Below are 14,450 nucleotides of genomic sequence, written 5' to 3'. Positions count from 1 at the left end.
CATCAACTGGAGTTTGCTCAAACTCCTGTCCATTGAGTAGGTGATGCCATCCAACCATCTCGTCCTCTGTTGTCCTTTTCTCAGTCTTTCCCAGCATCGGGGTCTTTTCCAATGAGTCAGCTCTTCGCATCAGGTGGCCAGAGTATTGGAGCTTCAGCCTCAGTATCAGTCCCTCCAGTGAATATTCAGGATGGATTTTGGTATGGTGTAGGTATATCTCCACTGTAGTTGGGATGGTTGCTTCCCTAGTAGGTCTTACTAGAGTGTGAATGCTGACGGTGGCCTTCTCCGGGTGCTGTGAGTTGCCAGTGGAGTCAGCAGGCCAGCATCCTTAAGGTGGCCAGATAGGACCAGCTAAGATGGAGAATCCCTCATTCTTGGAACAAACAAACAAGACATAAACAAACAAGCAAAGGCAAGTAGGGCTGGATTAAGTGCTTTAGCATATTTAACTCACCAACCCAGTGTCCACATCAAGGCCTGTTCTCCTTGTCTCAGACCTCAAGACAGGATTTGTCCACAAGCTGGTCACTCACTTTATTTAGAGATAGGCCCAGTGTCTACTGGGTGATTACCTCTCCTTCCAGGGTGATTACCTCTCCTGCTCTGAATGGGAAATAAATGGAGAAGGGAAAGAAATAGCCTGAGGAGTCGGCTGGTTCTTCTAATACAGTGTCGACCCTGGTGACAGTTCCAGAGCCCCCTTATATGTGCTCGACAATTCTGACTCTGTTCTGTTGACCATCAACTTAGGTGTCTTTAATCTTTCTTCTCTACATTCTGTGTTTTTAAACAACTGACATTCTCTCTCTCTGTATATATGGATATTTATTATACTTGTATTTAGGTACATTTAAAAAATATTTCCACTGGACTGTGTGTGGGAAGTGCTTGGCTTGCCACTTCAGTCAAATATATGGAAGGTAATAACTATATTTCTTTAAAAAATAGAGCACTTCATCCAGACCTTTCACAAACTCCCTCTTTTTTCGCCTGTACCATTAACCTGTGATGGAAACGGGTTAAAGCTGCACATCCTTCTCTTCATCCATGGCACTGAACACAGTGGCAATGTAATGACCTATTGTATTTTCGTTTAATTATATAATCAATAGCCATAAAAAAGTATGTTTAAAGAAGAGTTGATCTGTTTTGTGGTTAGACTTCCCTTCAGGAAGAATGGTGTGAATTAGTGATGTCTGCCCTGAGCCTTGGGGGGGTGGTAACATGCAGGTGAAGTCTACACCAATATGCCAGTGGTGGCTCTTTTTCATCTTCTTAGTTTCCTATAATTTATTTGATTTTCTTGGCCATAATTTTTCTGTGACTATAACATTTTTATCAAAAAATTCACAACAGGATATAATATCACATTTTTAGGTTTGCATAGACATTTCCAAAATATAGAATTATTTTATGCTTCCCCCCCATCTTTAGGCTTCAAATAATTATTTTTATGGATACAGAGCATTTATCATAGGAATTATATTTATTATTATTTTTAGCAATGGAAGATAATGTGATCTTTCTTGTGTTTTTAATGTTCTGTTTTTCTATGAACTTTGTTTTAAATATTAATGTTTTTTATTTTATTGATTTTTGATTGGAGGATAATTGCTTTGCAATGCATTTCTGCTGTACAACAGTGTGACTCAGCTGTATGTTTACATGTATCCTCTCCCCCTTGAGCCTTCCTCCCAGCCCCACACTGCATCCTCTCCCTCTAGGTTGTCACAGGGCACTGATCTGAGCTCCCTGTGTTATACAGCAGCTTCCCACTGGCTATCTGTTTTACACATGGTTGTGTATATGTGTCAGCCTAATCTCCCAATTTGTCCCATCTTCTCCTTCCCACACTGGTGTTTTTAATATCTTTCAGACTGTGACAATGCCTCAGGTACTTGAGTCCCAGTTCTGCTTGTGTTCCTCTTGGCTCTGGTCACCAGTGCCTTTCAGTGTTCCTGAGCGCAGATCACAGAGCTGCCCAGCCGCACGTGCGCCCCTGTTTGTCCATTCCCACCGTCAACACTGGCAACAGCATAGGCACAGACTCTTCTCCAGCAGTTTGTATTTTTCTCAACAGCATCTAGGGATGTGTGTGTGTGTGTGAGTGTGTGTATTAATTTCTCACCTTTTACACAATAATTCAAAATCTAGGTGACATGTTCCAATAGCTGATAAGCATTTCATAGTGTGGTCGGTTTACCGTGTAATCCCTTTGATCCTGCCTTCTTTTGTAAACACACGATGGAGGTTACAATGGAGTCCCGCCGAGGAAGTAAATCAGAGGGTGGCAGGTTTTTGACCCTTCCAGCCAGAAAGAGAATTTGGTAAATCGTTAGGTTATTGACTGCCCTTTAGAGAGCCAGGGGTTTGCTTTCTGTACCTCCTTTCAGCTGGGCTTGTATGTCATGTACAGGAGGGCTGCATTACCATAATCCATTTTTCGCTTTTATGTGATCTACCAGCGGCTCTCGTAAGCCTCCTTTCTGAAGAGCATCCCCCATTTACTTGCTCTAATTCACCATCTTTTTTTTTTAATCATAAATTTGATGTTTTGCAACCAGTGGCATCATTTGTGAGTTGTTTATGGAGGTGCTACAGGGAAGAAGATTGTGGTAGAATTAAGAACGAGATGATGGCTATGGAGAGGAATCCATGAATAGACATCACATCAGTGACATAGCAAGAGAACGAAAGAAGCATTTAAACTTGAATATGTCTTAGCTCATGTTGAATAGCATTCATCGTACACTAACAAATTTATACTTAAGGGGTGTTATTAGGTAGGAAATGTCCAGATTGACCCCAACCTGTAAAAATGGTAGTATCTTAAAATGCCTCTATCCGTTAGATGTTAGTTTCCCTGGCAGCACTCAAACTGGAATATTAGTAAAAAATACTGTAGAATTGTTTTTACTCATGTTATCATCTAAGTTTTAAAATATTTGATATGAAAATTTCCTAACATATTATTGACCGGAGTTGTATTATGGCCACAGGTGTTTGCTTATACAAAATTCCCAGATCAGTAATGTGTTAATTTTCCACGTCTGAAAAGATAATCAAAATAGGATTGTTTTTGCAAATTATTAATAATTATGGAATTTCCAACAACTTTTATTCAAGGGAAAAAGACTTCCAGGTTTTCGCCTTCTTTTACACAATGTGCCATTTTCCATGATTGCTCTTTAACAAACAAAATCCTTACAATAAAGTGAACGTAAGTTTTAAGATGTTCTTTTGGAGAACGAAATAAAAATGGAGACTAGGCATGTGAGATTCCACATGCTTCACCCTTGAAGAACCAAACCCAGGGGACTTACCTGGTGGTCCAGTGGTTAAGACGCCATGCTTCTACTGCAAAGAGTACTAGTTTGCTCCCTGGTCAGGGAACCAAGGTCCTGCATTATGTGCAGAGCGGCCAAAAAAAAAAAAAAGAAAAGAAGAGAAATCCAGTGAGTGGCTTTGGGTGTTCAGGCTTCTGAGATTGGGGCTCTAGGTGGGAAACAAAATGGTGGGAGAAACTCCCTGATGTGTCTGGCAAAGCGTGCTCAGGCAGCTAAAGCACTTACACAGGAAGGCCCTTGGCAATGTGGAGCTGGCTTCAGTTCAGATTTTTTAGGCAATGGAGGAGATCTTCCCTAAACAAATCTGTTAACATTTTAGTTTGGGGGGAACACAGCACAATGTAGCTGTACATGCACCAGTTCCTATCTTTGTCCGAGTAGCTCCATCTCACCCTTCCTGGGGCCCCATCCCTTCGTGAGTAGGTCTGGTTTGATCCAGTTTTCAAAGCTGTGCCTGGCTCAAGTGTCCTCAAGCTGCATTTGTCTCTGTTGTTCCTTTGCTCTGGAAACCTTTCTGTGCAGAACACGTGGCTCCTGGGCCCCCTGCTCCATGCCCTTTCTTCCTGGAGGTCATTGCAGTGTTAGCAATGTTTCTCATGTTTAGTATGTGATGGCAGATCCCAGGCTAGGTTACAGTCTTTCTCTCTTTCCTTCTTCCTCTTCCTCTCATCCACCCCAGTTTCGTGCTGTTTCCTTTTCTTCCTACATCTGGGCTCCAAAGCAGGCGTCCTCAGGGAAGCTGTATCTCATAGGGCAGGAACCACGTAGGAAGAGTTGCTGTTATAGCGGAGACAGTTTTTTCCTTGCTTTGTATGATTCTGCTGTCATTCCTTATGGGACACGTTGGCCTCCTACTTTTTCCTGCATTAGAGGCAGACTGGTGATCCTAGGTTCACACTGGTGAGTCCTGCCAGTGGTTCATGGCTGGGCCAGCTCTGAGACCCGTTTTGATTCTTGGGTGCCCATGATGTACTTACTGGTTGTTAGAGAGGTTGAATACCAGCCCTGTGTGAAGACTTTAATAGTGTTATTGTCACATATTTCATATTTCACATATTTAATATAATTACTCATTTTGTGTCTGCCTAGCAATGAATGGGAGAGGGGTATAGAAATCTTTCACTATATTGGTAAATATGCCAGTTTTCCCTGTCATCAATTTTGCATCTGCACACAATCTCTCTCTCTCCCTTTCTCTCTTTCCATATAGATGTACACACATACACACACACACATATTTTAAAAACTTTACGTTTAAGACGATGCCCTTTTGGTGAATTGAGTCTTTATCACTATGTAGTGTCTCTATTCTTAATAATGCCTTTATTTTTAAAGTATATTTTGTCTCATTTTGAGATTGCTATTTTTATAGTGAAGTTTAAAAATATGACTGTATATTGATTGTTTTGCCAGCAGATGTAACCCATTTACAGTTTTGTGATTATTGAATTGTTTCTCCCAACTGTTAAATTTCTATGCTGCTTTTTATTCTCTTTTGCTTTTATTTGCTATATTTGCTTTTATTCTCTTTATGCTTTTTATTTTCTGTGCTGCTATTTATTCTATGCTGCTTTTTTCCTTTCTGTTCTCTTTCCGGTTTTAATTTTATTGTTAGAGTTTTGGCACTTTTAAAAAATTTGATTTTTCTCTTTTATAGGATTGGAATTTATGCATTATATATCTTTGTGATTACCCTTAGGGTTTTATCACATATGTTTACACACAGTTTAAAATTCAATAATGTCTTAACCTTTCTCCTGAAGAACAGAGGACCTCTGAATGCTTTATTCTCATACTACCCTCTTGTCTTTTTGTCAGGTATTTTGCTTTGTCTTGTTTCATACCAAGTTTGTGTATGTGGGTGTATGTGTTCATATGCATGTGTGTGGTGCATTGCATTTAGCATTTTATTTGCTCATCATTCCGTTTTTGCATTTTAGCTTATCCTTCTGGAATTATTTTCTTTCTTGCTGAAGCATATCCTTTGTAAGTAGCTTCATAGAGAACCCTGGTGGTGGGCCTGATTATTTTAAAATGTTTTATTTTTCATTCTTTAAAGATAATTTTGAGTGATGTGAAACGGTTATTATTGCTACAAAATGGAGTTGTTCATAGTTGGAAGAAATATTTAAAATTATGTACAAACCTGTCATCTCTCCACTATCCAGTACAGTTCAGATCTTGACCTTTGGATAAAATTACCTCCTTGGTTAAAATCAGAGCATAAAAAAATGGTCCAGAGAAAAGTCATCAGGTCCTCACCTAACTCAGAAAGGTCAAATTGAAGAGCCAATTTAATAACGTGAGGTCAGACCTTCTGCCTTTTAAATGTTGTTAATAAGGTTTTCCTGGTGGCTCAGTGGTAAAGAATCTGCTTACCAATGCAGGAGACAGGGGTTCAATCCCTGATCCAGGAAGATCCCACTTGCTGTGGAGCGCCTAAGCCTGTGCACCACAAGTATTGAGCCTGTGCTTTAGAGCCTGGGAGCTGAAACTAATGAACCCAAGTGCTGCACAACTGCTGAAGCCTGCGTGCCCTGGAGTCTGTCCTCGGCAACAAGAAAAGCCACTGCAACGAGAAGCCTGTGCATTGCAACTAGAGAGCAGCTCCTGCTTGCCACAACTAGAGAAAAGCCTGTGTAGCAGTGACGAGCCAGCACAGCCGAAAATAAATAAATATACAAATATTAAAAATAAATGTTTTTAGAGATGAAGTTGCATTTTCTTAAAGCAGATAATGTATTAAAAATGTGAATACCCTTCCTCTTCATGAGTGTTGTTAACGAGAAGAGGGCCTGAGGTCCCCAAGATCACTCCTAGGTTTGATGATTCTCTAGGGGGTCTCCCAGGCTTCATGACTGTAATTTATTATAATGAAAAGATAAAGAAGCAGCAAAGGGAAAAGCCGCATGGGGCAGAGTCCTGAGGAAACTGAGCACAGGCTTCTAGAGTCTTCTCCCAGAAAGTCAACAGGGGCTGCTCTGAGTACCCCTCTGTGTCAAATGTTGCCAACCAGCTGAAGCTCATTAGAGACTTCGCTCCCAGAGTTTTCACCTGTGGGCTGTTTACATAGGCGCTTCTGTCTGGCATGTACCCAAACTCCAGACTCCCAGAAGGAAAGCTAGGATTCTGCTTCACCGTATTGTCTGTGCAAACAGCTTAGGCACAGTACTCCACTCTTTCCAGCTAGTGGTGGTGGGAATGCCCCCCTCCCATCCCGGTCCCCCCACCTCCCCACACCCCCCCACCCCCCCACACCCGCCCCCGCCTCATGGAATCCAAGTTCTTAGACACCAGCTGAGGGTCGACCTTGAGAGCTGGGCTTTCATAAATAGCGTTGGGGCCTGCTGTATTTACTCTTCTGCTCAGGGGCCTTCATGAAATAATGATATAATAACAAATGCTTTTGACACCTGAGCTCTGTTCTTAGATTTCCTGGTCTGAGTAGAGCTGACAGTGTTCCAGGAAACAAAAAACTGGAGAGAGTGGGTAGGCTTGAGTGCTGGTGAGGAGGAGGGACTGACCCAGATTGTGGAGAGGTTTAGGGGGAGATGGCAGACCATTTGACTTTGCCAGGCAGATGAAAATTAAAAAAAAAAATCAGAGTTTGTCTGGAAACAGCTAGCAGTCCTATTAGTGGCCCCCTATAATGTTAGAAATCTGTATTTATTATGTAGAGTTTCGCAGCCTCGACACTGCTGACATTTTGGAGTGGGGGCTGTCCTGTGCATTCTGGATGTTTAGCAGCCTCCCTGGCCTCTGCTTGCTAGATGCCTGTAAGCATATGCCTCCTCACCATCTCCCCAGTTATGGCACCAAAAATGTCTCCAGGCATTGCCTGCTGCCATCTGTCCTCCAGGGACAGTGATTGAGAACCATTACTACAGAATTTACGGTAAATAAATTCACGATGATCTTAGCTTTATATGTCTAAGTGGTTTACTCATAACTCATATTTATAGAAGCTTTCCATTTCATGTATTTCTAGCAAGAAGCTCATGAGAGAGCTCGGGGTGTTTTATCGTTGTTACCTAGATGAAGGCAGTGAGACACAGGGGTTAAGTTGCTTTGCAGTAAAGCAAAGAGAAAGTGATAGTAGAAGTAATGGTAACGATAGTATTTTTTGTTATTAATTGAGTGCCTACTCTGAGCCAGACACTGAAATGCTCTACAGGTGTTCATTTTGCAACAAGCCTAGGAAGTGCTATCATTGTGTTGATTTTACAGATGAGGAACTTGAAGCCAGAGAGATCAAGAAACCTGCCCAAAGGCACACAGGAGGGGAAAAAGCCAGGTCCGAACCCAGGCTGCTTGGCTCCAGCGCTCTCATGAACCCTGGGCTCTGGGTAAAAAGTGAGAGGTTCTGGGTTCTTGATGGTGTTCTGTCTCATTACTGTCTCCGTGGAGGTTGTGCTGCTAAGTTGTTTCAGTCGTGTCTGACTCTCTGTGACCCCGTGGACTGTAGCCCACCAGGCGCCTCTGTCCATGCGATTTTTCAGGCAAGAATACTGGAGTGAGTTGCCATTTCCTCCTCCAGGGGATCTTCCTGACCCAGAGATCGAACATACTTCTCCTGGGTCTCCTACATGGCAGGCGGATTCTTCACTTGCTGAACTATCAGGGAAGCCCCCGGGAGGGTGCTGTTTGCTTATTACACGGTTTTCCTCACTCTGCCCAGCTTTGGTCTCCTGTTTGCATATGCTATGCTATGCTAAGTCACTTCAGTCGTGTCCGACTCTGTGCGACCCCATAGATGGCAGCCCACCAGGCTTCCCTGTCCCTGGGATTCTCCAGGCAAGAACACTGGAGTGGGTTGCCATTTCCTTCTCCAATGGGTGAAAGTGAAAAGTGAAAGTGAAGTCGCTCAGTCGTGTCCGACTCCTAGCGACCCCATGGACTGCAGCCTACCAGGCTCCTCCGTCCATGGGATTTTCCAGGCAAGAGTACTGGAGTGGGGCGCATATAGTGTTCCTATATTATCAACCAAATCTCACAGAGATGAAAAAATTCAGAAGTCTTGTTTTCGTGACCTAACTTTGCCATTTCAGTTGTAGTCTTCTGTTATTATCTTGATTCTTTCTCTTTTTATTTATTTTTAATGTAGCATTTCATGGAAGCATGGATTTGTTGCAGCTGTCAGCCTCATCTTGACACATACACTTTGTCCAATTCCTGCATACTTCAGCTAAGAGGCTTCTATTTATGATGCTTAAACATTTTATGATATTCTTCAGATCTTTCCACCAGCTCGTAACACATATGAGAAATGTGTTATTTCTCATATTTCCATGATTATATATTATGATCCAGGGAATTTATTAAAACCAATTCACCCACTCCATCTTTGGTAATTTTTTTCTTTTTACTTTTTTTAATTATTCCCTTTGAACATTCATTTTTCGTGCTCCCATGCCTTCTGCCCCATGTTCTGATCCCTAAATGGACAAGGAGAAAAATGTCATTCTTCCTCTAAGCCTAGTGAAGAAATGATCTTTCCTGAAGCTTTCGTTTTGAGGCAGTTATTTTGGGAAGCCCTTCTACAATCATTTAAATGCAGTATTTGGGAAGAGCTAGAATGAACTATATCCATCAGTTAATTTTAAAATGCTTTGCTTCTCTGTTCCTGTGATCCCACGAGGGATCGTTCAGCCCTCATTTGTTTTTCTGGGTCTGTTTTTCTTTTGGGAGTGGGGTGTTGGGTGAGTGGGAGTTGAGACTATGACTTCAGAGCAGAATATCATCAGGTTAGTTTAGAAGGACATTGCTATATGAACATGACGTTGAGAAATCCAGGGTTTTCAGATGTGTCCAGTTTGGCAAAATTAATTAGGCTTCTCTAGATGTTGTAATTAGTATTTTTAATATAAACAGTGTGTGCAGCCCTCTCTGTAATTACATTTATTACGTCTGTGTCTCATGGTTCCAACTCATGAGACCACTCCACTGTCTTTTGCTTGTCAGGCATTTCCCCCCAAGACCTTACTCACTTGAATTTTGCTAGCTCTGAAGATAACTTTGGTCTCCAAAGTCTTAGGTTTTAATCTGTTATACTACTCATGACTCCTAGTAGATTCAGATATGAATTCCATGTTTCTTCAGCATTTTTTATATTTTGGCTATTAATACTAGATTGAATTTTTCTTCTCTGTCAAAACTTTGGATAGTTTCTCTTGTAATGCATCTTTAGAGAAAGTTATATTACCCGTAATTACAAAATCATTAAATTTTAGGATTGGGAAGATATTGGAAAAAATGCAAAGCATCGCAATCTGTTTATAGTCCTCAATATAATTGTACTGTGTATCAGTAAATGTGTCGCTTTGGCTATCAGGTGAGCAGAGTATGTCCTCTTAAAAAAAAATAAAAACAGTAGAAGCTTTTCAATTTGTTTTTCTTTTCAAAGGTGTAAAACCTTGTTCCAAATAGAATTTAGTTTGGGTTGCTGATTTCAAACATATTAAAGTGGTATTTTATTTGCATTCAGGTATAAGTTCAGATCTATCACTTTTTCCATTATAAAGTCAAAGGGTGAGAATAGCTTATTTTCATGAAATGGTTACTTTAAATTGAGAGATAAGTGTGGCAAGTGATGTTTTGTAAGTATCCAAGTAGACATTTTTGCCTGGTATGGACCAAATGCCACATTGAATCCCCCCACCACTGCCAATTCATTTTTCCATATTAGGATGCTGTTCAATAAAAACTCGGTTTAGTTTTTAAATTATGTTTCCTTAAAAATTCTGTTTAATAGTTCTTTTGTGTTTAAAACATAATTTTTAACTTTTAAACATAATTTTTAATTAAACATAAATGACAGGCGAAAATTGTCCTCTCCAAATCCTCCCCTAAACTGAGTTGACCTGCAAGTTAGAACAATACAGTCTCAACTGGTTATACTTTCTGTAACACATTTGAGAGTAGATTTTAATTACAGTTTCAAAAGTCATTAAAATACATATACTTTGTGAATTAAACATTATGGAAGTCCTGAAAATCTCTGTGAAACTTTATTTTGCAGAATGTATTTTGAAAAAGGAAATGTGCTAAGTTGTTATTTTAGCTTTAACATATAGCAGTACATGCACAGTGGCTACAAGTCCAGTTTAGTTCAGCTTTCCAAGATGGAGTTGCAAATGGTCTGAAACACGCACACTGAAGTTGTCTGCTGAGCTTCACTTGTCTGGAGCACAGTTGCTCCCAAGTAATCTATAAAAATAAAGAATTACTACGTTGTACACTTGAAAGTAAGATAATATTGTAAGTCAACTATACTTCAATAAATTAATTGTAGTAGCCCCCAGTGTGTGGCTGACACCAAGTCTATGACTTCAGGATAAGGAGGGGAGACCTTGCCTTATCACAGCTTCCTCACTTGAATCAGTAACTCTAGTTTTACCAACATTTCATTAAACTTGACTGCTCTCTACTTCTTAGTCTGGGTTAGAAGAAGGAAACCAGAAAGGCAGAGGACCATGGAAGGCTGACTTCTGTGTATGAGAAACACTCTCTTGCCAGTCAACGGGCATAAAAGCGATCTCATGGCATTTAGGCCATCCTGACCTTTGTAAACTTTGAAAGCACTACTGTTTTGTATCATGGTCTGATCATGTCTATTTAGATGACCCTGAGTTATCATGAACAAATTTAAATTAGGTCTGTATCTGCTCTATAAAGCAAGGAACTTATGGTGAAATAGTGAGGCTTAGAGGACTTTTGGGAAGCTGCAGGAAGAGATGGAGGGTGGGCATTACCAAGAAGAGGGTCCAGGGAGAAGGAAGTAGAAGGATGGGAGCTCTTTGAGAGATGGCTCTGAGCTCCACAGCTTTTGTGGTGATAGAGTCACAGGAGCCAGATATACCCTCCGTGCCAGCTGGGCATCGGGAGCGGAGGCACTCACTCATGTCTTAGCCACACATGGGAGGAGACGCCTTCACTTCACCACCAGGAGGGCCTGTGTGCTTGCGTACATGCCATCGTATATGATATAATGCAGTGAAGCTCTTCTGTAGCCTGCCATGCGCTATGGTCTTATGGCTTGACCCTCTCTCTCTTACCCTCCTCCCACCCTCCTTTCCTCTCTCCTTCCTTCCCTCCTGCCTCTTCTTCTTTCTACAAATATTTATTGAAATCATACTCATGCTGAGACAGACCCCGACAGATGTGGAGTGTGCTCTGACAAGGGAAAGATAGCCTGCCTTGCTGCTGCGGGACTTTCCTTATACTGTGAGACAGAGATATGTCAATAGGAACATACAAATGAATATGAAAAAAATTATAATGGGATGAAAAGTACATTCCAGGACACATTTGTGAGAAGGCTTCTTCGAGGAAGTACAATCTAAGGCGAAAACTAAGAGATAAAGAGGAGTTAGCCAAGAAGTGGGGAGTTCCTGGCCAGGGAGAAGCATGTGGGGATAGAGGTAGGAAAGAGAAGGGTGAACTCCACGGCCAGAGCGCAGAGTGTGAGTGAGAAGTTTGCAGAAGGCTGACCGTGGAGGCCGTGGGGGACCGGAGGCTGGACTGTTTTCTCTGATCAGTGGGAAGCATTGGGAAGGTTTTATTCAGAGGAGTCAGATGATCAGGTTGGCATTTTGGAAAGGTTGCTTTGGGGAGTTGGATTAGAAGGGCAAGATTGGCAAGCATGGTTGTTACCTAAAAGATAAATGTGGCCTTTAATGAAAGATTCAGTGAAGACAGAGAGATGTAAATAGAGTCAAGACATATTTAGGAGATGGAATCAATAGAGTTGGCAATGGATTAATTAGATGTGTGAAGAGTCAAGGTTACTCCAGGTTTCTGGTGTAGACAGCTGGACACTAATGGGTGAAAGAGAGAGCGCAGGGGAAAGAATTCATTTTGGGACTGTAGTGGGGTGATGGACTGTTGGATATCAGACTGAGTTTGTGGTAAGCATGGGGTGTACACAAGTGGAAATGCCAGTGGATCTGAAACACAGGAGAGAAAGCTGGGCTAGAGATGTAGATTTGGGAGTGATTGGCATGATATCGGGGGTACCCAGAGCTGTGAGAACAAATGAGATCGCCCTGGAGATCACCAAGAGAAGAAAAGCCTGTTAGAACCACGAAGGAGGATGAGCAGAGAGGAGTCCCAGGAGACAGAGGAGGAACAGCTAGAAGGGGAGAGGCCAGGCCAGGAGTGTGGGGGCACAGAGACACCAGTGGAAGAGGACGATTCAAGTCAGAGGAGAGGCTAAGCAAGAGGAAGACCAAGAGGTGTCTGTGGGATCCTCTGTGCCACTGGAAGCCGTTGTAACCTTAACCAGAGGAGTGTCTGAAGACAGGAACTAAAATGCATAGCGCTGATGAGAGAGTTGGAAGAGATGAGCAGAGACAGTGAGTTGAGGCCTCTTTGTCAGGAAGTTTGGCAGAAGGGAGAAAATGAACTCTGGAACCTCACACTGGAGTAGTGTGGGTAGAGGGAAGATGGAGTCAGGAAAGCCTTGTGCATGCTCGGGTGCTGACGGGAAGAAGCTCATAGAGAAGCCTAGGGTGAAATTCTGGGAGACAGTGGAGATAAGTGGGTCATAGAGAGTCCTGAGAACAGAGGAGGGCTTGGGATCCATGATAGACAGGACCTTACCTAAGAGGAGAAACACCTCTGCCATTGTGACAGAAGGGCAGAATGAAATGACTGGGGTTAAAACGTTGTTTGCTGTCATAATATTTTAATTGTGTTCTTTAAAAAAATGTCTCCACAGACACTACCCAAAGCAGTCCTTCACCACGGTGGCAGATACACCTGAAAACCTTCGCCTGAAGCAGCAAAGTGAATTGCAGAGTCAGGTAATTTCTGAAAGGCCTGTTTTTTGCTACTGATTCTTAATATTATTCATAAGACCTCTGTTCAGTTGTTGGACTCTTCACACCAGGTCACCAGCCAGCGTGCAGACTGAAAGCGAGCCCGGGCGGGCATTCCAGGAGCAAGTGCCCAACGTCTGTTTTATTCCCGGTCTTGGATCACCCTGATATTCTTGGTTCTGTTATCCACATGGGACTTGGGCAAAGTAAATGAGTTCTGGTCAGAGGAAGTGTTTTCCAACAATATTGATTTATTTGGTCCTAAATATTTAAAAACATTTTATAAATAGCTTTTCCACACTGCATATGTAGGGGAGAAAGAGGTGTTAACTTGACCCAGTTGCAGAGAGTGTGGGGCTAACACCCTGTCTGTGTATCTCACACCAGCCGCTAGCTTTGTTTTCATCCTGTCACTTTATTCATATTTCTTTCATATGTCACGCTGACAGCATGAACAAAGATGAGAACACCACGATTGGCTCCCAGTCAACCATTTTGGATGGAAATGTGCCTTCAATATGGAGAAACACATCAGTTAAGACCAGGGATTCGAGTGACAGTGTTTTCTTCAGGGACACGCAGTCTCTTCTTGAGAAGCCTAGGGCGCTTTCGCTCAGAGACATTTCCTTGCCTGCCATGGTGTAGGACGATGCTCCGTGGCTCACGCGAGAGCCCACTGGTCTGCATTGAGGAAGAATAACACTGAGGAGCAGGGAGGGAAGGCTGAGCTGAGGTCCCCCTTCCACCGTTGATTGGTTGTGACCTTGGGCCAGCCACTCTGATTCTTTGTGCTTGTGTAAAGTGAGACAGTCTATCTGATCTTGCCTACCTGTCTTGAGGGTGGCTGCAGGTGTCAAACAAGGAGTTAGGCGTGAAAGCATTTTGAAAAGTAATAAAAGATGATATGACTGTGGAGGCTGATGATTATTACCATGGTCCCTGAGAATCCTCGACGTGAAAAGGGAGAAGAGCAGAATTTGTGAAGGAGGAAGGGGTCTAGCTAACACTCTTTGAAAATGTCAGTTGTAGCTATTTGCAATGAGAGTAGTCAGCTCTCAGTTGCAGTGGATCTAATTTACGTTCATGCGGGTTTATCTGATCACAGGGGAGATTGTAGTTCCCTCCACCCTCTTTTTGGGGGGACTTGGGACCACTTCTCAGTCCACTTAATTAACAGGAAAAAACTCAGAGTACAGTTTACTGTTGGTTAACAATGCCATGAAGACTTGGTTGGCAGTTAGTTTTTGGTTTATGTAAAATGCTAATTTTCTGTGTGCTAAGC

At 42.2% G+C, this 14,450-nt stretch overlaps 1 protein-coding gene across 2 annotated transcripts in view; it reads left to right on the top strand.

Moving 5' to 3' along the window:
- NEBL (nebulette) overlaps positions 1 to 14,450 on the top strand; it is a 380,402-nt gene that overhangs the window by 128,065 nt on the left and 237,887 nt on the right. For both annotated transcript variants that reach the window (XM_025000590.2, XM_059892605.1), the window contains exon 3: positions 13,069 to 13,153. In XM_025000590.2, the coding sequence (XP_024856358.1) occupies positions 13,069 to 13,153 (85 nt within the window). The remainder of the gene's footprint in view (positions 1 to 13,068; positions 13,154 to 14,450) is intronic.

Source organism: Bos taurus, chromosome 13 (assembly GCF_002263795.3).
Source record: "Bos taurus isolate L1 Dominette 01449 registration number 42190680 breed Hereford chromosome 13, ARS-UCD2.0, whole genome shotgun sequence".
Classification (NCBI taxonomy): domain Eukaryota; kingdom Metazoa; phylum Chordata; class Mammalia; order Artiodactyla; family Bovidae; genus Bos; species Bos taurus.
The sequence above is the reverse complement of the archived record's forward strand: the minus strand, read 5'-3'. Positions and strand labels throughout refer to the sequence as shown.